Source organism: Anastrepha obliqua, chromosome 2 (genome assembly GCF_027943255.1).
Source record: "Anastrepha obliqua isolate idAnaObli1 chromosome 2, idAnaObli1_1.0, whole genome shotgun sequence".
Taxonomy (NCBI): Eukaryota; Metazoa; Arthropoda; class Insecta; order Diptera; family Tephritidae; genus Anastrepha; species Anastrepha obliqua.
Genome location: NC_072893.1, coordinates 45,519,138 through 45,546,449, shown reverse-complemented (window position 1 = coordinate 45,546,449; position 27,312 = coordinate 45,519,138). Strand labels below are relative to the sequence as shown.

At 39.7% G+C, this 27,312-nt stretch overlaps 4 protein-coding genes across 4 annotated transcripts; 2 read left to right on the top strand and 2 right to left on the bottom strand.

Annotated features, from left to right (window-relative positions):
* The first annotated feature begins 512 nt into the window (after positions 1-512).
* Positions 513-3,548, top strand: LOC129237569 (anaphase-promoting complex subunit 4). The gene is made up of 9 exons (XM_054872392.1): positions 513-719; positions 811-927; positions 986-1,134; positions 1,214-1,593; positions 1,663-1,839; positions 1,901-2,063; positions 2,134-2,386; positions 2,444-3,222; positions 3,284-3,548. Exons 1-9 carry the CDS (start codon positions 608-610, stop codon positions 3,422-3,424), a joined length of 2,271 nt encoding a protein of 756 aa, XP_054728367.1. The 5' UTR covers positions 513-607; the 3' UTR covers positions 3,425-3,548.
* Positions 3,437-5,751, bottom strand: LOC129237570 (uncharacterized protein F54F2.9). The gene is made up of 5 exons (XM_054872393.1): positions 5,225-5,751; positions 5,062-5,160; positions 4,882-4,994; positions 4,608-4,815; positions 3,437-4,520 (listed from the first exon to the last, which is right to left on the bottom strand). The coding sequence occupies exons 1-5, from the start codon at positions 5,681-5,683 to the stop codon at positions 3,831-3,833; spliced, it is 1,569 nt and encodes a 522-aa protein (XP_054728368.1). The 5' UTR covers positions 5,684-5,751; the 3' UTR covers positions 3,437-3,830.
* Positions 5,752-6,419: 668 nt separating this feature from the next.
* On the bottom strand, positions 6,420-8,635 carry LOC129239267 (N-acetylglucosamine-6-phosphate deacetylase). Its single transcript, XM_054874636.1, has 6 exons — positions 8,241-8,635; positions 8,105-8,171; positions 7,499-7,764; positions 7,205-7,423; positions 6,818-7,139; positions 6,420-6,738 (listed from the first exon to the last, which is right to left on the bottom strand). The coding sequence occupies exons 1-6, from the start codon at positions 8,373-8,375 to the stop codon at positions 6,503-6,505; spliced, it is 1,245 nt and encodes a 414-aa protein (XP_054730611.1). The 5' UTR covers positions 8,376-8,635; the 3' UTR covers positions 6,420-6,502.
* Positions 8,636-16,365: 7,730 nt separating this feature from the next.
* Positions 16,366-17,592, top strand: LOC129238108 (uncharacterized). The gene has a single exon (XM_054873148.1). The coding sequence runs from the start codon at positions 16,366-16,368 to the stop codon at positions 17,590-17,592; it is 1,227 nt and encodes a 408-aa protein (XP_054729123.1).
* Positions 17,593-27,312: the final 9,720 nt, after the last annotated feature.

Sequence of the window (27,312 nt, the reverse complement as noted above, 5' to 3'; positions counted from 1 at the left end):
CATGCCATGCGCTTAGCCTTCACATCTTCTACATTCTACTAAAAGTGTCTTAATATATGTCGAATTTCTGTTTGCCTTTGTCTCGTATTCATGTACACCTTGCTGTCTTAACAATTCATTTTCAAAATGGCATCAAGTAAATTGGATCGCTGTATTCTTACAAGAAATTGAAGTGGTAAAATGAAAATGAAGTTGTCTATACTACGATAAAACAGCTGATGTTAATACTGTCACGGCAAGGAATGCTCTAAGGCAGATATGTTTAAACAGTGAAATTCGCGGTCACTACTTGAAATTTCTGATTCAACAGATTTTTTTAACATAATTATATAAATTAATTGATATTATAGAATCAAACAATTGTTCTGGTATTCAAAAAGGTTGTAATTAAAAAAACCTTCTGCTGGCGATACTAGAGCTCTTAATTGGTAAATGTGGCAATCCAAATAAAAGCATTTGCTTGGCAATACTTTTCGGGGGCATTGATGTAAAATTGCAATAACCAGAAGAATAGAAGTTGTCAATTTGAAAAGAAAATGGATAGTTTGTTTTTGGTGCAAATAAGATAAAATAATTAAACAAATATAAATATATATAAGTAATAAATATGGCCCAAGCGATCTTCATGAAACAAATGGGCTCCCGTATGGTGGGTGGTGCTGTTCAAACCATGGAATGGAGCAACAAAATGGATTTGATAGCCTATGGCACCGACAGAGGTAAGCCAAAAAGCCAAAAATCGAGATTGCCTAACAATAATGGAAATGGCGCAAGGGGTACAAAAATTAACTATGACTATCTATTCAACAGGGGAAGTTATAATACAACGCTTGAACTGGCAAAAGATAGTGACATTTCCTTCCCAGGGCGAAGATATTGCGGTACGTTCACTCGGTTGGCAACTGGATGAAACAGTTTTAGCAGCTGGTGCGTAAATCAAGCAATCATATTTTTATGAATTGGCATAATAACTTTTGCTTCGCAGGCTACAGCAATGGACGAGTGACATTGCTCGATGCCGAACGAGAGGACCAAATTTCAATGCTCAACTTTGAAGATGATATTAAACGCGTGTACTTTACCAAAGCTATAAAAATATCCGATTACCGTAGCACCTATCGCAATCGCAAGGAGGTAGTAGATTTATACTATGTCTAGTGCCTTTTATTCTTCTTCTTTTATTCATTAAGAAAAATATTAAACCTACCGGTAGCACACCTTCGATTTTTTTCTACCACCTTTACCTCCTTTAAGCGGCATCGGATCTTTATCAAAGTCACCGGAAGAGCAGAGATCTTTTGCTAAAGGTTCGCCCTGCTTCTTGGTAGTGATTACCGTAACTGGGAAAGTACATTTATTGCTGCTTGGAGCACTACGTGCAGGTCACATAGATTTGAAGCAGCACGCTGTCCATCCAGAAAAGTTCATAGTACATGATGTTCGTTTGAGTGGCAACTTCAATGCCATCTATGCCCTGGTTACCGATGGCTCCGACCTCAAGGTATTACATTTTCACAATGCTGTGCTACAGGAGTATATCTCACCAATGCTGCATTTAGCAGTGCACTGTGCTAATGTACTGGAGACTAAAAAGTAAGGCGTATTCACTTTTTTCTACCTTGATTTAATTTAATCCATACTTCCTGTCCTGTCGTTTTTAAGCTACATAAACGAAACCATTCAAAGTATTATGGAAGCATGGGAAACAGTGCTCTTGGAGATGGATAACAAACTAACAAAATATGCAAATCAACAACCAGAAGGCTCGATCGCCGCTGATTTTTTGGAATTGCTGGTATTTGGATATGCTACACATGAAATCGAGGACTTTCTCAGAGAGTGAGTGTAATCTATTAATATATATCTACTCAGTAATATGCAATTTAACGCCTTTTTTTAGTGATTTAAACGAGAAGGGTTTGAAAAAGTTGGCGAATTCGGTTGATCTTAGTTACTCCACTGTGGCGAGTCTTGTTACTAAGCAATTACAAAGTAGCAGCGTAAATATGTTCTATTTTCTGAATGCATTGAAAGGCCTAAGCCGCATTACTTATTTTTTTGAGGTATACGCCATTTTTATCGCCCAAAACTGTAATTATTTAGTAATCTATTTTCTCCTTATTGTAACGGTAGCCGCTTCTCTCATCAGATGCCACCCAAGAGGCGCTTCGTGCATGTGGCGCTTTCTTGATGAAAGTGTTGGAAGTGCAACAAGTCATCGATCAGTGCATCAATGACATGAAGCTATTTTTCTCTTGGCTCTGTATAGTGATTTTGCGCCTTTATCAGCATGATATACCCGAAGAAATGACACAGATAACACCGGAAGATACAATATATTTGGCGGAATACTTAAACAGCTTTGAGGACAGCGTTGTGGAAAATGGTATTAAAATATTTTTATATTTTCACCAATTTTTACTCTAAAGTAACTTCATTTCAGAGGACGGCACTGTGACAAAGCGCAAATTCAATTTGGAAAAGGTTGGGCAATATTTAGAAAACCGAAATTTGCAACAGATTGTCAAATCGGATCCGCATCACTTGTGGCATCGCTTACTAGAAGAAAACGAATGTCTACGCAATTGCTCTTTACTCTTTCCGCACGAAAAAGAAACTTCGCTTATACAGCAGCGTGACAAGCTACTAAAAACGGTCGAGGATGTTTTCAAGCGCCCCAATGAAAGTATTAGCGCTAGTTTTGTGCAGGATGCGAGCATAACGTGCGCTTCGTTGCCGCCCGCACCGGACGATGGTGACATGCACCCTGTGTTTCATAGTTCATTTTTTGTGGATGAGGAATCAAGTACAGACTTGTTGGTTACAACGATAAATTGGCACGAAGCTTTGTTGCTGGAGTTTAATAAGCAATTTTCTTTTCTAAAATGTACGCGCATCGATTTGCAACCTGGACCATTTACTAGTCATGCTTTGCGCGATGTCGTTTTTAATTCGTTAAAATTTGTTGACTTGGGATTTTATAATGAGAGCCTACTCTCGATATTGCTGCACAATAATGGACAAAATGATGATAAACAAAGCTACTTCTTGCAATGTAGTTTGGAAGCTACAAAGGGGAAACGAACGCGACACATAATGCCAAATAATGTTAACTTGGTGGATGTGGACTTTGCATGCCACATACCTGATATAATGGATGCTAACATCATAAAGCCTCTTGAAGGCGAGTGCACACGCCTGGCGGTTTCGGGCAGCAGAAAGGTGAGGCGCCGTTTATTAAATAATACAATTTTGTAACTTATTAACGAAAAAATATCTTTAGGTGGTCACCGTGCTCTCCGATCAATGCCATAAAATGACCATTTTCGAAATGGATATCGAGGACGAAGAAGATGAGACTGAAATGTCGCAAAATTCGTTGCTAGAAATAAGTAAAGAATCGGCTACATCATCAAATGAATAAAATAAAATGAAATAAGCTGAAAATTGTTTCTATTTGTATTTATTCAAAAATATTTTTACTATTTAGCCAGCTGGGATTGGTGTTATGTAGGCGCTTTTTTTTTTTGTAAAATCAAATTTAACAAAATAAAAAATGCTGAGGTACTAAACTCCCGCAACTTAAAAGCAAATTATCAAATGCCAATATGTAAATATTTGTCCTTTTTAAGGTTTACAATTGTCATGACTGGTTTCATCAATCAATTTTAAATTTATCAGACTTAAAATTTAAAATAGCAAGTTTCGTATTGGATTTGTGCAACTTTGAATTTTAAATTTATTTGATGAAACCGCACATAAGAGACATAAAAGTAAAAAATGGCAATCAAACTTCCGAAATGTTCAATAAAACTAGACACCTTCTTGCATTAATTCATTTCATACTGATAAGCAGCATCTGAATCTTCTTCGCTTGACATGTCACGCCTGCGTCTACGCTCTTTTCGTTTACTCCGTTTTTTACCTCCCTTCTCCACGGACACATCTTCCTCATTATTATCGGCAACGTTGAGCGACGCTGGTGCTTCCTCCACAATGGCCTCCGTTTTCTCATTGGTTGTCTCTTCATTGTCAGCGGCCGCTTCTTCTTCGCTCTTCTTTTGTGATTTTACTAGTTCGCATAAATATTTGTAGCGCATTAAGCACTCCTCTTTTGATTTTTCTGGCACGCAGTTGGCGATTTTTTGCCAACGATCGCCGGTTGCATTTTTACGATACTTAGTTATGGCCGATTCCAGTGCGCGCTGCTGCTCTTGTGACCAGTTTGTTTCGGGCACAAGTATGTTCTTATCAACTGGCGCGGTCTTTTTCACTTTTTCCTTCTTTGTAATTTCCTGTGCTTGTGGCGTGAATTCCGAGCTTTGTTCAGCGCTTTGGCCTGGAAGGCGGTAACCATTCTCCTTCATTTTTGCTGCCATGAAAGTTACTTCTTGCACAGAGCGATTCATTGTTTCGGCGATGATATTCCAACGTGCGCTAGAACCACCGGGATATTTTTTGACTAAACGTATGAGTTCAGTGAGATCTTCATCAGTCCAAAAGCCGCCACTCAACGTAGTCTATAGGTGGGAATAAGTGTTCATTAGTTCAGAATAGGCAATATTTCATCAGAAATGATCGTTTTTTTTTTTTTCTTTTGTTCTTACTTTTTGTAGCACAGGCTTTACAGCGTCTTCCTCTGTCAATTCGCGCGCCTGTATCTGTGAATAGCCGCGCAACTCTTCATCGGTTTTTTCCGGGGCAGTGGTGTTTTGACGTCGCTTACGTAGATTTTCCTTCTTTTCTTTCCGCAAACGTGCCTGTTCTTCCAGTTCACGCTCGAGCTCTTCCTGCCGACGCACTTCCTCGAGTTCTCTGTGAAAAAAAAAAAATCAAATCTAAGCAAAACTAGGCACAAAATATACATCTTAAACAAATTACAGTCGTCGTTTTTCCAGCGCGATTTCCTTGAGTTCATTAGCTCTACTAAAACCTTCTTTGATTGTGCGTGGTAAATGCCAAATGAAGAGAGGTATTTGGAAAGGTAATGTGTTCTGTAATCGAAAATAAACAATGAAGTATAATTGACTTGAGCGATGTCTAGATGGGTTTTTGCACTACCAAAATCGAGGGCGATGGTATTTCTTTTAGTATGACATCCATGTCAATACTTTTGTTCTTTTTCTGCAACTTTTTCAATTTAGAACCAAATACTTGCTCCTAGAGAAATGAATAGTTATAGTTGTTAATGGGCCAGGCTAGTATTACATACATTCTAACTTACGGCAGTATATTTCTTCTCCAGATACGCCGCCCACGCAAACAAATATTGGCCAATAGTAATTATAACGAAAAGTATGCCGGCTCCCTCATAAAGGCCAATCTTTCGCATGCGTCGGTAATAGTATAATGCTGACTTCCAATTTGGCAAGCCTTCCCGCAAAACTTTATTGTATTTTTCACGTTTGGAAGTCTCTCTTAGAACTTCGTAGATAGATACCAAATTACGAAACTGGATATTGGCATCTTCCGATGGATTTTTGTCCGGATGCAGGACGATGGAAAGCGAACGGAAGGCGCGTTTAATTTCAGTATTCGTCGCTTCCTGCGATATGTTCATGAACTCATAAAAGTTCTGATTGATTTCTTCAACCAAGTCGAAAATTTCTAATTCCTCAGAATCCCAGGCGAGGGCACCGAAACAGAAGCTGCACAGCAGCAATACGTAAACATAAACTTTCATTCTGCAATTTTAGTAGAATAAAAAACCAAATAAATTATATTGGTAATGTGAATAGCACGAAGTCGGGGCCAGCCACTGTAGAAATGACAACGTCAACAATTGCGAGCAAAACAAATACGGAAAATTTGACAGTTCGTTCAAGCGAAATTACAGCATGCCGCGTATGCTTGAAGTAGTAAAAAAAGTTCTTTATAACGGCCAATGCCAATCAGTAGAACAGTTAATGATGAAAACATTGTTTGCTATGGTACAAAGATTTTACATTGATGCTGTTCCAATTCGTAAGTTTTTATGTTGAAATGTTTTGCATTGTTTACACAGATAACAAAAATCAGCTGCACAACGTCCACCGCGTTTTTGTAGAGTGTGGTCCGGGCAATGAATTTACGTTCTCTGATCGGGGTATAACAGTTTGAAAAAAAGAAAACGAAAATTTGGCAGCCCTGGCACTGAGCGGCACGAATTACATGTGAGAAAAAAAACCATAAACTTTAACGCCCAACAGAGAAAGTAAATATGCTGCTACAACAACAACCCAGTCGTTCCTGGGCCTTCTCTATGTATTTACGTTCTCTGCGCCTAATTTTATAGCGTTAAATTGGCCGTTAAAATTTAAATATGAATATTGTTAAACCTTAAATGTAATCAACCAAAAAGAATACTAGGAAAAAGTTTACTCAAAGACACAAAAGCCATGGGGTAATTTCATATATATGTACAAATTAAAATTCGACCATTAAAATTGCAATAATTTTATTCCAAGAATATGTGGAATGTTAAGAACTCTAGTATATAAGGCTTTTTGATCTCAATTAAATTTTAAATGCAATCGCATAATTTCTCAATAGGACTGGAGGTAAGGGCAGCCAGTTCTTCACTTTGACAACGGTACACACAGTTGCCGTTAATCCATGTCGACTTCACAAACAAGTCATCTGTCAAAATTATAAAATCAGCGTCAGCGCCAAAATTTAAGGTGCCCTTTGTTTCGGCCATTTTTAAACAAGTAGCCGGATGTAGTGTAGCGCATTCTATCGCATATACAGTTGAGCAGTCTGAAAAAAAACGGAAGTAAAATGTTCGTCGGATTGTTAAAATACTATACTAAATTTATAAATTAAAACATTAATTTACTGGTCGCCTTCTTGAAGATGCGTACACACGCATCCAGCGGTGCTATGCTGCCGCATAGAGTATTTGTGCCTGCTATGAGCGCTTTGCCATCTCGTACTTCCAACTCCAGCTGACCCAAGTGGTGTTTGCCATCGCCTAGGCCGAGTGCTGCAATGGCATCAGTGACCAGTATAAGGCCATCGGGATGAGTGCGGTGTGCTATACGTAAAGCGGCCGGATGTGTGTGAATGCCATCAGCAATTATGCCAAAATATATCTCCTGGCCGGGTGGTATATTTTTGGATGCTAGTAAACCAACGAGACCAGGATCACGATGATGAAACTGTGCGTAATACATATTGAACTTCTACATGCTTTTCCTTATTGAGTACAAGAATAACTGCTCACCGGTAGCATGGCATTGAAAAGATGCGTAATCAATCGCGCTCCGCTTTGCACAGCCATTTCGCCTTGTGAAAAATTTGCCACTGAATGCCCCAGTGCCACCGTAATGCCCATACTTGCTAGAGCTTTTGTCACAGCACCAGTGGGATCCTTTTCCGGTGCTAGCGTAATAATTTTGACATTGCTCAAACTGCTGTAGGTGCCAATCAAGGTTTCGATACCCTGTGCGAACCACACATTAAGTTTAGAAAGTTTTTCTAAATATATTTACGAAAATTAAATGATATTAAAACTTACATTTTCAATATCTTTTATGCAGTTTTCTGGATGTGCTCCCTTCTTTTGTGGGCTAATGAAAGGACCTTCTAAATGCATACCCAAAACTTGTGCGCCTTCTGTTTTGCCTCCTACCTGTGGCATTATTTTGCGATAAGTTTCCGGTGGTGAAGTAACGACGGTTGGACAAAATGAAGTAACTCCATTTGTAATCAACTCTTTAGCGACCTTCTCGATGCCCTCGGCGACGGTGTCTACATCGTGTGAGAAGTCAACCCCATATCCGCCTGCACGAGAACAATACAAAAATTAATACGGTCAAAATAGTGGCGCTTTGTTATATTTCTTAAACGCAATGGTATCAGTGCTTTCATGCGTGTTCCTGGCAGATAACGTTTATGAGTGTGAGCACGCTGATATGATAAAACCTCGATCCACTTATTCGACGGTAATGGCAATGCACTTAAGCAGTTTAATATTCTGGTCACTCTGTATAAAGCGGCTGCTGAATGGCACTGCCTTTACGTTTTCTGGAAAACGAATTCGCGCACATACACATTTGTATTAACAAATATAAAATTAATGAAAACTGGGAGAGGGCGTTGACCTGTAATCAGTTTTGTTTACCATTGATTTGAAGTTCAATGTAGCCAGGTGCTATAATGGAGTTTTCGCAGTCGATTCGCCGATGTGCCTGTCAACAAAAGATAAAAAAAAATAGAATAAATTGCAGAGCTGGAGCATGCATCTTAATTTAAACTACCTGCTGCTTTTCGTCGAAGAACACTGGTTCTGGATTAATTATTTTGCCATCGCGCACCCAAAGATCCTCTTGTATTAGCCTATGATTACGCACCACACGACAATTCACGAATTGCAATAGTTCGCCTTGCGTCATTTGCGAAATTTCGGCAGCTGGAATTTGCGCGTGACCACGTCCGTAATAATTAAAACGAATAAAAAATAAAAAAAAAACGACAAATTAATTTGAAAACTAAGCGTGCAATCCTATAATACGCAAAACAAAGCACATCCCCCTTCACATACGACACACATCGGCGAACTATTTATGTTGTAGCCGTCTCCAAACGTTCAAACTTGGGGCCGGCAGAGCGCCAATGGAATACCAGCAGAGCTTTCTTTATGCAAGTAAAACAGCTGTTCGTGTATGGCGATAGGGTAATTGTGGTAAATTTGGTAACGATAAGAATGCGAAATTTTGTGGGGAGTTTACGAAAGCTCAAAGAGTGTGGTTCAACATAATAAAATAAATAAATAAAAAAAGTACCACATGTATAGGGTTTTCCAATAACAGGTGGTGAATTGATTGCGCTATCGAGAGATGATAACGATTCTTTGTGGCCGGAATTGGATGGTATTGATGTGGACAACGTTTATTTCCAACAAGACGGCGCTAAGTGCCACACAAGCAACGAATCTTTTACGGGACAGGTTTCCGGACCGTGTTATCTCTCGAGGAGGTGATCACTATTGGCCACCGAGATCGTGATATTGACTTAACACTTTATGACTTTTTTCTTTTGGGCCACGTGAAAGAGAAGGTCTACGCCAACAGCCCAGGGTCAATTCAAGACCTCAAAGATGAAATTCGTGAGGCTATCGAGGACATGGGGAAGCCATTTTGCAACTCGGTTATGGAAAATTTCATGAAAAGGATATTGTCCTGAAAGCATGGGCGTGGTGGCCATTTGCCTGATGTTATTTTCCACTATTAACGGCATACCTTCCTCTTCATAATGAAATTAACATCCGATCATTTAACCACACCTAAATGTCAAGGTTTTTTCTGCACTTCATGTGACATTTTTCAATTTCAGATTAACTCAATTTGAACCATGGAAAGATACACAATCGAGCAACGCGTTAAAGTAATTCAGGCTTATTATGAAAACGGACGTTCAAATCAAAATGCATATCGCGATTTTTCGAAGAAAATTATCTTAAGTGATGAGACACATTTTCACCTTAGTAGTTTCGTCAATAAGCAGAATTGCCACATTTGGGCGAATGACAATCCAAGAGTGATTGCCGCAAAACCAATGTACCCACAAAGAGTGACTGTTTGGTGCGGGTTATGAGGCCGGTCGGGCAGTTACTGTGAATAGTGTTCGCTATCGTGAGATGATAACGAACTTTTTATGTGGTTTCAACAGGACGGTGCCACTTGTCACTTCAGCTAACGAAACAATGGCTCTTTTGCGCGAAAAATTTGATGACCGAATAATCTCACGTCGCGGCGATGTCAATTCACCGCAAGATCATGTGATTTGACACCGTTGGACTTCTTCCTTTGGGGTTATTTGAAAGAAAAGATGTACGTCGATAAGCCAGCAATAAATCAAGAGCTAAAGAATAAGGTAATTCGGCACATTAACGGCATAGAATCTCAATTACGCATCAGCGTCATCGAAAATTTGGACCATCGGATAGAGGTGTGCCACCGAGGAGCGGCGGTCATTTCGCCGATATTTTATTCCACACGTAATTGAGCCTTACCAATATTATCATAATAAAGAGAAATGAAAATAATTTCCTAAAAAATGTATTTTATTCAAAATCAACACCGGCCATTGAAACTTAACCAGCCTTTACATTAAAAAATAGCATTTTTTTTTGAATATCAAAATAATACCTCTTATTGGAAAACCCTATATCATAAAAAACAGAAATGAAAATAATTTCCTAAAAAAATGTATTTTATTCAAAATCAACACCGGCCATTGAAACTTAACCAGCCTTTACATTAAAAAATAGCCTTTTTCTTTGAATATCAAAATAATACCTCTTATTGGAAAACCCTATATCATAATAAACAGAAATGAAAATAATTTCCTAAAAAAATGTATTTTATTCAAAATCAACACCGGCCATTGAAACTTAACCAGCCTTTACATTAAAAAATAACATTTTTCTTTGAATATCAAAATAATACCTCTTATTGGAAAACCCTATATGTTTGTTCCGCCTTATGCTGCAATTAGGAGGGGCACATCTTCTAAATTTATGCACGCATTTTTGAAATCTTACTGTTTTTATACTTGTAAGATTTTCCAAGGAATAAATATAAATATTATATATACATATTTACATGTATGCTTAAGTTATATTGTGAGAAATCACGAATGTTCACGAAACGACTGGCAACAATACAGATCGAGTGTGATGCTAAAACAGCATCTATGGGTAAAACAAGAATCATAGATACGAGTAATAACAAGAATTATAGAAACAAGATTGCGCCCGTCAGAGAGTGCGTGACGGCACATTAGCTGAGTTGTGCCGTGTTGCCAACCATTTGCTCTTTGCAATTAATTTAATGCTTTCTATACCCAAAATGCGAAAATTTTTATGTTTGGTGTTTCTTTCTTTTTTTTTTTTAATTTAAAGCTACCAAAACTGCAAGTTAAAACAAAACTGTATTGTTAAACAAAAGAAGGTTAAAAAAAGGTTCATTCTTATAAAATTTGATATATTGAAAGTGCGAATTTAATTTTTTAAGGTTTTGCAGAATATTAAATGTCCCTCTCTTAACTCTTCTTAAGATTGAAAACCTTTTTACACATTTTAAAAGGTGTTTGAATTTACTGAATGCGGATTAAAACCATAGAGGTGTCATCGCTTCTTCAGGCCTTCAATCCTTAGTGGGATATAGGGCATGAAGAGGTGTATTCATAGTAAAAATACAATAAACCAAAAAAATACCGGAAAATACTGAAGAAACTATAACGATATTTTTACACAAGGTGCAGCTAAAGGTAGATATGGTACTCTATCTTGTTATTTAACCTCAAATACGAGTATATCAACAAAGTCGTTCTCTAATTCTCTAGAAATTTGAAAAAATCGAAATTTTTTTTTTTTCAAAATTCGATAGTTTAAGTATTCAAAAATATCTCCCTAAAAGATTTTTCAAAATTCGAATTATTTTCGAAGTCACAACTATTTTAGTGACGCGACAGCTAGACTGGTTTGAGCGGACGGCGAACTTTAAGGGGTAACACCACTGTAGAAATTTCAAAAAATTGATTTTTTTTTATAAGCTTAAAAAATTCTTTGAACCTTTTAAAATACAGAACAAAAAGTTTTATACGTTACCGAAGTCTATTTCATTAATATTTTAAGCTTTTAACCAAGCGTGAGTGACTGCTACCTAACGACTTCTCCAAATTTCCAAACTTTAAACGCGTTTTTCTCAAAACACGTTTTCTGAAATTGGCACGCAGCATAGCTCAAACAATTTTAAATATTTTTAATCAGGTTTTTCACAACGTCTGTATAATAACCTTCTTAAGAGAAGAGCGTAGGGGATTTTCGATAGATTAATTTAAACGATTGTTATAATTATTTAAGTGCCGTTTTTTTAGTCCAAAATAGAGTCTTCAAATGCTTGCTAATTCCACAAAAATAAATATTTTTTAAATCCCCTACGTGTTTCTCTAGCTATTCTTATCTAGATTAAGAAAAAAAATGTTTCTTTGTTCCAGATTAAAATTTGCACCCTCTGTGCTGCGTGCCGCGGAGCTCCTTCAAGAGAAACCACATTACAAAAATGTCTCCAATGCCACCATTTTGTAAAATTTTTCGATCAAACTTTGTAGTTTTGTATTTTAGTATATAAGTAATAACTTCCCAAATCAGAGTGATTGTTTTCCCTTTCCTTCTATACAAAAAAATTCTTTAAAAATCGTGTTTATTTTACGCGTGTACATTGGTGTTACCCCTTAAACGTGTTTTTCTTGAAACTATTTCTTTCGATACGGTCGGCACGATATCTCAAGTTCTAATCAACCGATTTGCTTAAAGTTTATCATGAATATTCTTTAAATATATCTCTATCGGATGACTGACGAAAAACTGGAGATTTTAATTTTTTAATATGTGTAAACAATTCGAGAAATCTTAAAACTTAGGGAAAACCGACCTCAATTTTTGAGTAGCCGCCATTTTATGTATTATGAAAAAAATGCGTTTCCCTTTTTTTCTGCGTCATACGATTATGACATTCATAATAATAAGAATTTGTCATCTTTTTTTGTTCAGATGACCACAAGGGTAGAAATCGTGACGACGAGGACACTGCCTTTTATTTTCCTCTTCCACTTCAAAGACGCATAATTCCATGAACATTTTTTTTTAATTCATTTTGTATGCTCTTAATATATAAATAAATAAATGATGAAAAAATGGACCGTCAAAATATGCTCGAAGTTCGGGCCTCTAGACTAGAATACCCCCTTAAAAAAAGAGTTCCTCTTAACAAAAAACTCATAATTTATATTGTACGTAACCATAACACATTTATTTAAAAAAGCGCACATTTTAAAGACAATTTGTCACACATACTTTTATTTTCTTTAAGTGGGCTTTTTAGTGCGTTTTTATATCCAAAGTTAGGCAACATTGCAGTAGCGAGGGAGAGATTTGACTGCTGAAGGAGAAGAACATCAACAATAACCGCAACCGCGGGCAATGTGACCAGATGTTAAAAAAAATCAAGCTAAATATTAAAAAAATATAATTGTAATCGGGCCATACTGGTCACCAATTGTGCTAATATGACGTCACTCATTGCCAACTTCGCAGAGAGTAAAGTAACGGTACCACGACAGGCGCCATCTCATTATTCTTTCCATTATGAGATAATAAGGCGGTCGCCGTAGCCAAATGGGTTGGTGCGGGACTACCATTCGGAATTCACAGAGATAACGTTGGTTCGAATCTCGGTGAAACACCAAAATTAAAAAAAAACATTTTTCTAATAGCGGTCACCCCTCGGCAGGCAATGGCAAACCGCCGAGTGTATTTCTGCCACAAATAAGCTCCTCATAAAAATATTTGCCGTTCGGAGTCGGCTTGAAACTGTAGGTGCCTCCATTGGTGGAACAACATCAAGACGCACACCACATATAGGAGGAGGAGCTCGGCCAAACACCCAAAAATGGTGTACGCGCCAATTATATATATATATATATATGAGATAATAAGATGCGAAACTCTTTCATTTTGAGTGAGAGCGCGCCTATGAGCTCGTTTCAAAACTTGACAGCATTCACACATTACGGGATGATGAACAGTTGGTAGGCGAAATGGCGAGCTGCCAGAAAAAACGCGTCGAAAATAACTGACGAAAACAGTTCGTTTTTGCTTAATGGAAAAATGCCGCGATTGAAATATTTATAATTATTTGTCTTAGGCCGGCCACACACATACAGTTTCAACTGATAGTTTAAACTGTACAATTCAACTGTACAGTCTAACATCCACGTGTGTGGATATTTCAGTTTCAGTTCAATTCAACTCTACAGTTGAACTGAGACAAATGAAATTTTCAATTTTTTAAACTGAAAGTTTAAACTGATTATTACGTGTGTGGGGGTTCGCTGTACATTTCTCAGTTCAATTAAGAGGAAGTGTGTTGTATTCTGTGGTATTCCTTTTTAAAAGTATAATTTTCGCGTAGTTAAGATGGCGCGTAATAAACCTAATCAAATAATTAGCGATTTTATTGAAATGTATCGATCGGAACCTTGTCTTTGGCAAGTAAAGAGTCATGATTATCATGACCGTATGAAAAGAGATGATGCATATACCAAATTAGCAAAAAAATTGGACGAAATTGAACCTGGTGCTACGAAGAAATCTGTTATTATCGTCTTGCTTCTTCGAATCCATTGCCAAAACTGAAGAATTGAACTGTATGTGTGTTTGCTTCAACAGTGTACAGTTTCAACTGACGGTTTAAACTGTTCAGTTTAAACTATCAGTTGAAACTGTATGTGTGTGGCCGGCCTTAAACTGAATTCAATTGAAACGTAATAATTTAAAATGAAGTGAGTTTTTAGAATTTTCCAAAGCTTTTTTTTTTATATTATTTTCCCTTTTACTTTTCGTCTTGTGTTGGTTTATGCCTGTAAATTTGTATATACGTTAATATTTTATGAATTGTCCTTATTTTTATTATATGTGGGTGTATATGGGTGATATAAGGCTACTGGCAACCGCACACTAAGTACTAAATTTAGTGGTGGTGTGGGAACTAAAAATTCCCAATTTTTGTTTAAAAATACCCATTCAATATTTCTTCCGGTGTGGCATTACTCATGAATGTTATAAGGAGTGCACATTTTCCAGCGCTCTCACGAGAAAAAGAGTATCGCATCTAGTCATCCATGACAAAAATGATAAAATAATGTATTCAATTTGCCTGGATATTAAAACAAAAACACGAATGCCAGATGACAAGACTGAAGTTACCAGAGAATACGAATTGCCTCATATAGAAATTAGGAAAGTTGTTAAGCACATGTAAATAAGCAGATATGCATGCGCATATTTAGGGGTAATGATCGACAGAAGGCTCAATTTTAAAAAGCGTCTGGAATACGCAAGCTCCAAAGCTGCAAACTCCTGCGCGGCTTTATCGCAACTGATGTCCAATGTGGATGGACCAAGGCAACAAATGAGAGCATTATAAGCAAGCGTCTGCAACTCGATCCTGTTTTTCCCTGTGGAAGGGTGGGGCGACGTAGTGAAATATCCCAGCTATTTGAGACAGGCTAAACGGGTGTACAGATTATGCAATCTCAGAATCATTAGAGGCTATTGGACCATATCTGACGAAGCAGCAGGGGTAATAGCAAGCAGAATCTCCCTCGATATAAAGGTAAAATGCATGAAACGAAAATACCAGCACGCAAAAAACGCGTGGGTATCCCTCACTGAGGGACGCCTTACAGAGGATCGATGATACCACTCTGCAAAACTGGGAAGAACCATTTTCACTATGATCCCCGACATACAGAAATGGATCCGGAGAACATATGGAAACGTTACCTTCATGCTGACACAGTTTTAAACTGGGCATGGCTGTTTCAGGCAGTATTTGTACAAATACAATCACACAGACTCCCCATTCTGTCTATACTGCCAAGAAAAACATGAAACGCCTGAGCATGCCCTGTTGAAGTGCTCTAGATTTGATGGGGAACGAATCATGTGGCGCTCAAATATCGGCGAGAGCATGAGAGCTGCTAGCCTAGTGCAATATATGCTAGAATCTGAAGAAACGTGGAACTATGGTTGTAACGTAGCCTCAACAATTATGCGAAGGCTGAGACATGATGATAATGAACACAGACAAATGAGTGAATAAACACATCCTGCCCCCTCGCAGGAATATCTTACCTGGTTTTACCGAGGGGAAAAGCAGAACAGCGAGGCGATGGGGTGGTTTAGTCCGCAGGCACTATGAAGCTCGGTTCAAAATAGCCGGAGAATATCGCATGTGAATCGGGCATACGTGTAAGTCGGCCCATGCGTATCTTTAGAAGATTCCACCTCCACGGTTCGCATACCAAAAAAAAAAGAAAAAAAGGGTATTCAGTCTTATGTTGAAAATGATATAAAGTAAAGGTTAAGCCCTTGGGGGAACCTGTTATCCCTATAGGGCGCGTCCCCAGGTGGTGGATAGGGGAACGCCTCCCAGATATGGAAGGTAGGAGAGTAGGTCTCCCGCGAACCACACAGGTCGAAGACGTAAACTTCGTTAAAAAAACTCCCTCAACCCAAGGTGTGATGCGACCCGTGCCTATTGGGTGGGTTTGGCAGCCGGGGGACTAAATAAGGCTGTCTTCGTACGGAGCCCTCCTGATATCAGGCCGCCTCAGGTTGTAACGGTGGCCTTGCCATGGTATGGGGCGCTGCCATGGTCGACCGGATATTTCCCCTTTATCCTCTTTGGTCACCGCGCATGGCGACATGCGCAGCTCCCTTGGCGGGGCAGGTGACCGTACGAACCAGATGTAATGAAACCACAAAAACCTAAAAATTCGGATGACGGGAAAACAAACACGGAACAAACGGACAAAATGACGGTAAAACATACCAACGCATCGACAGTACGGACTGATAAAAAACCAAACACGCGGACAGAACTACAGGACAAGCAAACAGACAGACAGGAGGAAGCGACGGACGCACTTAAAAAACAGTCAGACAATTGGACAAGACGTACAAGCAAAGACGAACTGAGGATGACGGGGTCACCCTCAGAGGATGAGCTCTTGGCCTCCAGCCAAGAAACAGTTGAGGGCAAAGCTGTGGGCCACAGTACGCCAACAACTATAAATCAACCAACAACATCCGCTCAAGCCATGGGGCAAAAGCGTGGTAATAAAGGTCCCTCGAGGTATAAACTTTACCAGAGGTCTCTCGCTATCCTTGGCAGGATTCGGAAAAACGAGACCGAAGGTAAAGTGCATCCCAAAGATGAGACCGACAAGGCAAGATGTCAAAAGGTGGTTGCTGAATACTTGGCATTCCAAGCCGCCAACAAGACAGATGCCAAAAAACGAAACCGCTCGCATGACGAGACTGGGAAGGTAACAAAAAAGCACAAGATATCGGATCAGGGTGCAGTTGCCTCCAAACCTATCAAGCGATTTAGTGAGGTGGCACGGGACCATCTCCAAATGGCATTGGTAGACGAAACCTCTAACCGCGGGAAACCAGTGCTTGACAAATGGTCAGAGATTGAGGCACGGTTGTCTCGCATAGTCGTTGACCATGTCATGGCGAACCCGGAGGGCCAAACACCAGGTTTCGACTCGGTGGAGGTAGTCCGCGGTTACCGAGTCATTAAATGCGATGACCAATTCTCATTGCATTTCTTGACTAACGTGATTGGTAAAATCCAGAACAGCTGGGAAGGCTTGAAACTCAAGCTAATTCCGGCTAGCGAGATTCCACGAAGGCCGAGGGCTCGCATCTGGGTACCAAACATGGAGTTTGATGCCAATCAACTAATCCCCTACCTTCAGGCGCATAATCGCTCGGTGCCGATGACCGATTGGTCGATCATCAAAGCGGAGGCTCCGCAAAGGCACAGCAGGTCATTCCTCCTTCTAATTACAGAAGAGAGTCTGGAACCACTGGAGAAAGTGGGAAACAAACTTCAGTTTGGGATCAGGAAGACCCAGCTGAAGATATTCCGTTCTGCAAATCCGGAAGAGGAGCAGGATGAGGTCGATGGTGCCAACGAACTGCTGACTGGCATGCAGCTAGATGACACCGAGTCCGAAAAAGGAAACCAATAAACATGGGTTTAAAGGTTGTCCAAATTAATTTGCAGCACTCACGGTGTGCAACGGACAACCTAACCGTTCTCCTGGCGGAGGAGGACGTGGACATCGCACTAATTCAGGAACCCTGGGTGCGGAGCACCGAGGTGAAAGGGTTCACTGGGAAAACCTACAATATCTACTATAAACGGATAGAAGGTAATCCCAGAACATGTATTGTAGCTAAAAAACATTTAAACACATTTTTAATTCCATTATATAGTTCACAGGATGTGACGGCTGTTGAGGTGGAAGCCACTGACGGAGTCAGAATAACGCTTGCCTCTATATACATGGCACACGAAAGACCAGCACCGCCTGAGGAGGCTCGTAAACTTGTGCAGGAAAACCCGAACAAAACCCTGCTTCTCGGATGCGATGCCAATGCAAGGCATGCCCTATGGGGAAGCTCCGAAACAAACGACCGAGGTGAGTCTCTTTATGATTTCATAATTAACACTAACTTGTCGGTATGTAACAGGGGTAACACTCCCACTTTCACCTTTCCGAGTACGGAGTACTTCAGGGGATGGGAGGAAGTGATCGATGTTACCCTAATGTCTGAAAACAGCTCAGTAAGGTTAGACAATTGGAGGGTCTCTGATAAAAGGTCTTTTTCGGATCACAGCTGGATCCTGTACGATCTGGATCTTAATGTTGATCCGCCCTTACCGTATAGAAATCCATTAAGAACCAACTGGAAAAGGTTCAGAAATATAGTCAATAAAAGGATAGGAGAGATTCCCATCCACAAAATCACTCTCAACGAAAGCCTTGAGAGTAGGGTCACAACACTGGAGAAGGCATTTAGTAGGGCCTACAAAACGTCCTGCCCCATAAAATTTAGTAAAAAATCCCATCCCCCTTGGTGGAGCAGTGAGCTCTCAAAACTAAGGGAAAAATCCAGATCAACGTTTAACCTCAGCTACTCGACAGGAAATTGGCAATTGTACAAAGAGAGTCGGAGACAGTACAAGAAGGCAATTAGGGCCGCCAAGAAAGAGAGCTGGAGCGAATTCTGTTCGTCAATCGAATCCACCAGGGATTCTGCCAGGCTTAGCCGTGTTCTGTCCAAAGATCATTCAATGGCTTCTTGGGTCAAGAAACCTGATGGTACTTGGACAGCTACGACAGAGGAATCGCTAGAACTTCTGCTAAACACGCATTTCCCGGGGTGCAGCGTCCACGAAAGTGGGAGGGGAAGTATTAGGCGGAGCCAATATAATCCACAGCACCTCGCAAAAGAAATAATTACAAAGGAGAAAGTTGCATGGGCAATTAAATCTTTTTCACCTTTTAAATCTCCGGGGCCAGATGGGATCATCCCAAAGATGTTACAGGAAACCTTGGACTGTATCCTACCATGGCTAGAGGAAATTTTCAAAGCGTGTTTAAACCTAGGTCATATTCCAGATAGTTGGAAACTAGTCAAGGTCGTCTTCATTCCAAAAATAGGCAGGAGGGGACATGAATCAGCGAAGGACTATAGGCCAATCAGTCTTTCGTCTTTCCTGTTAAAAACCTTTGAAAGACTTTTGGATATATATCTTAGAAGCTCTTTGGAGAGCTCTGGTATATCTACTGCACAACACGCATACCTTAAAGGCAAATCGACGGAGACAGCGCTTCACGAGGTAATCGGAACAATAGAGGGCTCTCTAGAGAACAAACATTATACCATGGCGGCATTCTTGGACATAGAAGGCGCCTTTAACAATGTTAGTACAGATGCGATCCAACGGGCGTTGATAGACTTAGAGGTGGACAATTGCATCAGTAATTGGGTCATCTCTATGCTAAAAACCAGGATCATCAAAGCTAATATGGGTAATATCAGTATAACCAAGAAGGTCCACAGAGGCACCCCACAGGGGGGAGTACTGTCTCCACTTCTCTGGTTATGCGTTATCAGCAAAATCTTAATAAAACTTAATAGAGGTGGGGTAAAAGCGGTGGCGTACGCTGATGATGTGGTGTTAATGGCATCAGGACTGTGTCCTAATACGATCAGTGGGATCATCCAGAGGGCATTAGGCGAGCTTAACTCTTGGGCCACAGGCTGTGGCCTAGGTTTAAACCCACGTAAAACAGAGCTTATGCTTTTCACCACCAGATATAAGGTACCACCTTTTACCTTACCAAATATTAACGGACAAACTCTCTCACTATCACCCAGCGCAAAGTACTTAGGGGTAATTCTGGACTCCAAACTAAGCTGGAAATCAAATGTTGAAGAACGGGTAAGGAAGGCAGAAATTGCTTTATATGCCTGTAAACGTATGCTTGGAAGAAGATGGGGTATTCAGCCTAAGCATACATTATGGCTGTATAAGACGGTTATACGACCTATTCTATCGTATGGTTCGGTAGTTTGGTGGAAGGCTCTAGGGAGAGAGTACAATACCAAACTACTCGGCAGAATACAAAGATCAGCATGTGCAATAACGGTCGGTGCAATCAGATCATGTCCTAGAGAGGCTCTCAATGTACTGACACACGTTATTCCAATAGACCTACATATTAAGAAGACGGCAACCATGAGTGCATTTAGGTTAAACGAAGCGGGTCGCTGGAGAGAAAAAACTTATGGTCATGCTAGTCTATTATTGCGACAAACTCAGTTAATCTCGGTGAGAACTGACTACATCGTCCCGACGGTAACTTTCAACAGGAATTTTGCCACTCTCTTTCCAACTAAGGAAGAATGGAATAAGGGATTCTCTCTAAACAACTTCGACACTACAGTCTATACGGATGGAAGTAAAATGAGCTGCGGTGTTGGAGCTGGTATATATTCTCACAGACTTAAAATTGAGAAATCTGTGCGGCTCCCTAATACCAGCAGTGTCTTCCAGGCGGAAGTACTGGCGATTGGGGAAGCTTGTAGGCTACTAATCGCAGATTTCTCTTTTAAGGGTAATATCGCTATTCTCTCGGATAGCCGAGCTGCAATCCAGGCACTGGGTTCGGCCACAACAACCTCCAAAGTGGTGGAACAAAGTAGGAATAGCCTCACCATCTTGAGTGAAAACCATAAAGTTACCTTAATCTGGGTCCCGGGACATCGGAACATTGAAGGTAACGAAAAAGCAGATGAACTGGCAAGAGGGGGATCTGCCATGAATAACGCTCTTGCAGAATTGGTACTCACACCATTAGGTGCAGTCAAGAGCACAATTTCCCAAAAATACCTCCGAATCGCTAACTGTAGGTGGAAAGTCCAGACGAAATGCAATATTAGCAGAACGTTATGGCCCACTTACAACCTCAAGCAATCGTCGGCATTAATAAGAATGAAACGACGGGATGCCTGGAGACTAACGGCGGTCATAACGGGCTTTTGGTCTATCGGAGAACAAGCAGCCAAAATGGGTATCCCTCACAATACATACTGTCACAGTTGCAAACAACCGGAGAAAAAGGAGACAATCTTCCATTTCCTCTGTGAATGCCCTGCCCTATGGAAGGACAGACTGTTAACCCTGGGCCAACCGCTGTTCGAGAATCTCGAGCAACTATCTGGCCTCGACGTTAACAACCTAATAAGGTTCCTTAACCGCACAGACTGGATATAGTTATGCTGTAAAAAAACCGTTAAACAAGTTGGCAACGAGGATGTGGCAACAAAATGGCGCGAAAGCGCTAGTTGGATTCTGGAAGAATCACCACTTTAACCAACCAACCAAAGGTTAAGTATTGAAATTAAATAAAGCACGGAAGTTGTGTTGTTATTAGTTTGTGACTTTTATTTGGTAGTCCAGTGATCGAACTCAGAGGAGTTATAGAGCGACGTTTTATTTGTATATAGAAAAACGTAACAATATTAAATTTTTTGTAATCGTTGAAAAAGTCCTTTAATCACTCTTCGCGCCACTTCTTTGGAGTATCTTTGTATTTCTGCACCATATCTTGTCAACCTCTTATATCTTGTCTAACGGCAATTTTTAAAAAAAGCAAAAAAATTGATAACTATTATAATGACGCAAACTTACTTACTAAAATTTTCTACAAAGGTTGAACGCAAAAAAAAAAAAAATACGAATCAATTAAAAAAAAAAAAAAAAATTTGCGGAAGAAGCTATACTTTATAGGAGTCTTTCGGCTAAATAATTTTAATAAACCGTATAGGGTTTTCCAATAAGAGGTGTTATTTTGATATTCCAAGAAAAATGCTATGTTTTTTTTAGAGGTTAGGTTTTCAAGATTAAATAAAACTTATATAATTTAATGTTATGGCCAAGAATTTAGCTTTATTATAAAGATAAGGGTTTGCCATTATGTTTTAAAAATGATTTCGGGCAAGTGGCTGGCTCGAATAAATTCCAGCCGAGAGGCCCAATTTTCGACCACTTTTTGCAGCAATTGGGGCCGTATGTCAGCAATAACGCGCCGAATATTCTCTTCCAAGACGTCAATCGTCTCGGGCTTATCTGCGTAGACAAGCGACTTCACATAGCCCCACAAGAAATAGCCCAAGAAGAAATGTTATATCGCACGATCTTGGAGGCCACTCCACAGGTCCACGGCGCGAGATAATGCGCTCACCAAAAGTTTCCTTCAATAAATCGATTGTTGCGTTGGCTGTATGGCATGTAGCGCCGTCTTGTTGGAACCAAAGGTCGTCCACATCAACATCGTCCAATTCAGGCACGAAAAAGTCATTAATCATGGCTCTATAGCGCTCTCCATTGACTGTAACATTATGGCCGGCTTCATTTTTAAAGAAATATGGACCAATGATTCCCTCTGCCCATAGAGCACATTAAACAGTGCCTTTTTGAGGATGTAACGGCGTCTCAGCAATGGCTTGTGGATTATGTTGACTCCAAATGCGACAATTTTGCTTATTGACATACCCATTCAACCAAAAGTGAGCTTCATCGCTGAACAAAAACCATTATTTTCGAACCGCGCGAACCGAACCATTATTTCGTAATAAACGTTGTTCAGGTGTAAGTCTATTCATTATGAAATGGCAAACCAAACTGAGCATAAATCAAGTGACAGCTGTCAAGAAGACCATCTACGAAAAAAGTAGTGCCAACTTGAAAACCTAACCTCTAAAAAAACACCCTTTATAAATGATCGGATGTTAATTTCATTATAAAGAGGAAGGTATGCCGTTAATAGTGGAAAATATGAAATTTTCCACAACCGAATTGCAAAGTGGCTGCCCTATGTCCTCGATAGCCTCACGAATTCCATCTTTGAGGTCTTGAATCGACCCTGGGCTGGTGGCGTAGACGTGGCCCCGAAAAAAAACACAAAGCGTTGAATCACTAGATCTCGGTGGCCAATTGTGATCACCTCTTTGAAAGATACACGGTCCGGAAACTTTTCCCGTAAAAGATCAATGGATTCGTTGCTTGTGTGACGCATAGCGTCGCCTTGTTGAAAATAAACGTAGTCCAGATCAATACCATCCAATTCCGGCCATAAAAAATCGTTAATCATCTCTCGATAGCGCAATCCATTCATCAATGACACCTGTTATTGGAAAAACCTTTATATTGTATATATCTACCCCACATTGATGATCGCCAATAGACCTTCCGCGCCTAAAAGCGGGTTACTGTTTAAGATCAAAATTGGTGTCAAGAACTTCCTTTGTCTTTCTTTTCCCAACACGAGAACTCATTGGTAAAGGGTTTGTTTAAAGAGTTTGAGAACTAAAAATGATGCTACAAAACAGAAGTATGTTGGAATGAAATTTTTCTATTATAATCTGAATTATTTTTTGAATACGATATCCAGCACCGTGGCTACGAATCACATGCTCCATTCGTTCACTCCAATTTTTGACTAATTTTCCAATGCGAAATTCGAAATAAATAAGGGTCGATGATGCAGCCAGTGCTCTATGAACTTTGCAAACAGATTTCTGTTTTCAAATAAATTTTCACAATTCGGAAGCCATTTGCCAAACATTACTTGGGTTATACCTTATCCCCAAACTAACCGAATTCACTCCGAACTAAGCAATAACACTAGACACTAATTTAGAAGATAGCCACATTTATTCTTTAGAACTAAACATGAAGTATATCTGGAAAACCAGTATACCTGTAAATACAATTGCAACAGACTCCCATACAAACTAACACAAAGCATCTGGAGTAAAAATGTGTTTTGGCTTAAGCATCTGAACGACATGGGAATGGAGTTCGGTCTGAAGTTTGAACAAAACGTCACCGCTACAGACTGATAAGATCGCCATTAAAGAAGATATGCGATTAGCTGACATTACAACAATTTTCAAAGCAAGATGTAGTTTACTAAAGCGGAATGCAACTACGCATGGAAACACCCAGAATATTTGCACCCTCTGCAATTCAAACGAAGAAGAAGATATGCAGCACTTCTTAGGAAGATGTCCGGTACTGAAGGAGATCAGAATAAAATACCTAAACGCAGCGAAGCTAAATGAAGCAGAAGTAATAGATATACTTAATGGCCACAATTGGAAAAGACTAACTTGCTTTATATGCTCAGCCTTACGCTGCCGAGAATTTCTAATTGCAGAGTTTAATTATTGATTAATTTTTCAGCTGTGACAGACAACATTGTTATTGACACACATTTATTTTTTCTTTCTTTATTTATATAAATGGTGGTTAAATTACAAAGGCCGATGTTGAACGAGAGCCACACTTAAACGTCAATTTTTTTTCTGCACTTCATTTGACATTTTTCAATTTCAGACTAACTCAATTTGAACCATGGAAAGATACACAATCGAGCAACGCGTTAAAGTAATTCAGGCTTATTATGAAAACGCACGTTCAAATCAAAATGCATATCGCGCACTTCATCTTCAGTGATGAGACACATTTTCACCTCATTGGATTCGTCAATAAGCAGAATTGCCGCATTTGGGCGAATGATAATCCAAGAGTGATTGCCGAAAAACCAATGCACCCACAAAGAGTGACCGTTTGGTGCGGTTTATGGGCTCAGCGTCATCGAAAATTTGGACCATCGGATGGAGGTGTGCCGCCGAGGCCGCGGCGGCAATTTGGCCAATATTTTATTCTATGCATAATTGAGCTACACTAGTATTATCATAATAAGGAGAAACGACAATAATTTCCTAAAACAATTCTATTTTATTTAAAATCAACACCGGCCCTTGAAACTTAACCACCCTTTAGAATAATTTTGAAATTGTCCTTTCATTCTTCTTTCTTTTCGCCGAGTTTAACAAAGCGCGCCAGTCGTTTCTTTCTCGTACTAACCGGCGCCAGTTGGGAACACCAAGTGAGCCAAGTCCTTCTCCGACTGATCTTTCCAACGCAAAGGAGGTCTTCCTCTTCCTCTGCTACCACCAGCTGATACTGCATCGAATACTTTCAGAGCCAGAGCGTTAGCCGCTGGATCTTTATTCGCTGCACTATGTCTTAGGCGTCTTAAAGCTCATTGTTCAGTCTCCTACAATACACGCCCTCGCCAACGTGCAAAAGTCCAAAAATCTTCCGCAGAATCTTTCTCTCAAACACTCCAAGGGACGCCTCATCGGATGTTGTCATCGCCCAAGCTCCTGAGCCATACGGGCATGATGAGAGCCTTATAAAGTGTAAGTTTTGTTCGCCCTTTTTTTCAGTTCTTCTAAGTAAAGCTTTGTATCAATTATATTTTGTAATAATGTTTCTAATCTAAAATAAAAATAGGTCCATGTCAACGTTTGAAGGCAGTGCTTTTCCCAGTACATGCAGCTTACGGAAGGTTTACGAAGCATACAACTTTTCACATACAAAATTTCAGCCAAGTGGAAAAAGTTTTGTACCACCATTCACGGCGTATTGACTCTTCTTTATCATACATTTTGTGTAGATCCGAACTTACAACATTTTCGAACTAAGTGATCACTGAGATCTGCAACGTCTGTAAATGACTCGTGTTCGCTTAAAAAAAATTCCAACAAAGCCTAGGATGAGACAACCTTCTTTTGATGATTTAAATGGAATGTTCGTCCGCTTGACAGGTAAATTGTCTCCGAGCAGAGTGGCTGATCTCGAGAGGAAAGATACGATCATTGTACAAAAGTAAAAACACTCTTCTTCTTCCTATTCTTTGACAGTCACCCTTGGCGTGAGTTTGACCGACAGTTAAGTGGGTGATGGTGTGAGTGTCTTTTTGCTTGAGCGTGTTGGTGAGGTTGCTATGCCAAATTAGAATTTTTTCGGTAACATTAAAAAAAATAAGAGAAAAAATGTTAAATAATATATTTGACTTGGAAAATTTACAATAAAAAATATTTTTAATCATAGTAGAAGGAATTATATATTTATTTTTAAATATTGCATCGTACATTACAATAATTTATGCAATAATTCGTTGAAATATATAAAGTGGTGGTTAAGTTTTACGGGCCGGTGTTGATTTTGAATAAAATACAATTGTTTTAGGAAATTATTGTCATTTCTCTTTATTATGGTAATATTGGTATGGCTCAATTACGTATGGAACAAATATTGGCCAAATGGCCGGCGCGCCTTCGGTGGCACACCTCCATCCGATGGTCCAAATTTTCGATGACGCTGAGGCATAATTGAGGTTCTATGCCGTTAATGTGCCGAATTATCTCATCCTTTAGCTCTTGAATTATTGCTGGCTTATCGACGTACACCTTTCCTTTCAAATAACCCCAAAGAAAGAAGTCCAACGGTGTCAAATCACATGATATTGGCGGCCAATTGACATCGCCGCGACGTGAGATTATTCGGCCATCAAATTTTTCGCGCGAAAGAGCCTTTGTTTCATTAGCTGTGTAAAAAGTGGCACCGTCCTGTTGAAACCACATATCGTCCACGGCCATATCTTCCAATTCGGGCCATAAAAAGTTCGTTATCATCTCACGATAGCGAACACTATTCACAGTAACTGCCTGACCGGCGTCATTTTGGAAAAAATGCGGTCCAATGATGTCGCCGGCCCATAAACCGCATCAAACAGTCACTCTTTGTGGGTGCATTAGTTTTTCGGCAATCACTCTTGGATTATCATTCGCCCAAATGCGGCAATTCTGCTTATTGACGAATCCACTGAGGTGAAAATGTGCCACATCACAGAAGATGATTTTCTTCGAAAATTGGTCATTCATTTCCATTTCCATCCATTTCCTGCCACCATTCTGACCATTAACGACGCTTGAAACGGTCAAGAGGTTTTAGTTCTTGAGTCAATTGCACCTTGTAAGCGTGTAAATGCAAGTCTTTATGCATAATGTTCATCAACGACGAGCGTGAGAGGTGCACTTGTTGGGCACGACGACGAGTTGAGGTGGACGGCTCTTCAACCACACACACTCGAGCAGCGGCAATATTTTCTGCAGTACGAGCTGTACGATCATGCACTGGTGTTTTCACATCTCCTACAGACCCGGTTTGCTCAAACTTTTGCACAATTTTTCCGATTGTACGCACATTTGGACGATTAAATTGACCGAAAAAATCACGAAGTGCGCGATATGCATTTTGATTTGAATGCCCGTTTCCATAATAAGGCTGAATAACCTTAACCTTGTGTATCTTTCCATGGTTCAAATTGAATTAGTCTGACATTGAAAAATGTCAAATGAAATGCAGAATAAAACTTAACGTTTAGGTGTGGTTCTCGTTCAACATCGGCCCTTGAAATTTAAACACTCTTTATAAGTCGCCCACAGTTTTTTTTCAGTCAATTTAGTGTAAATGTGTT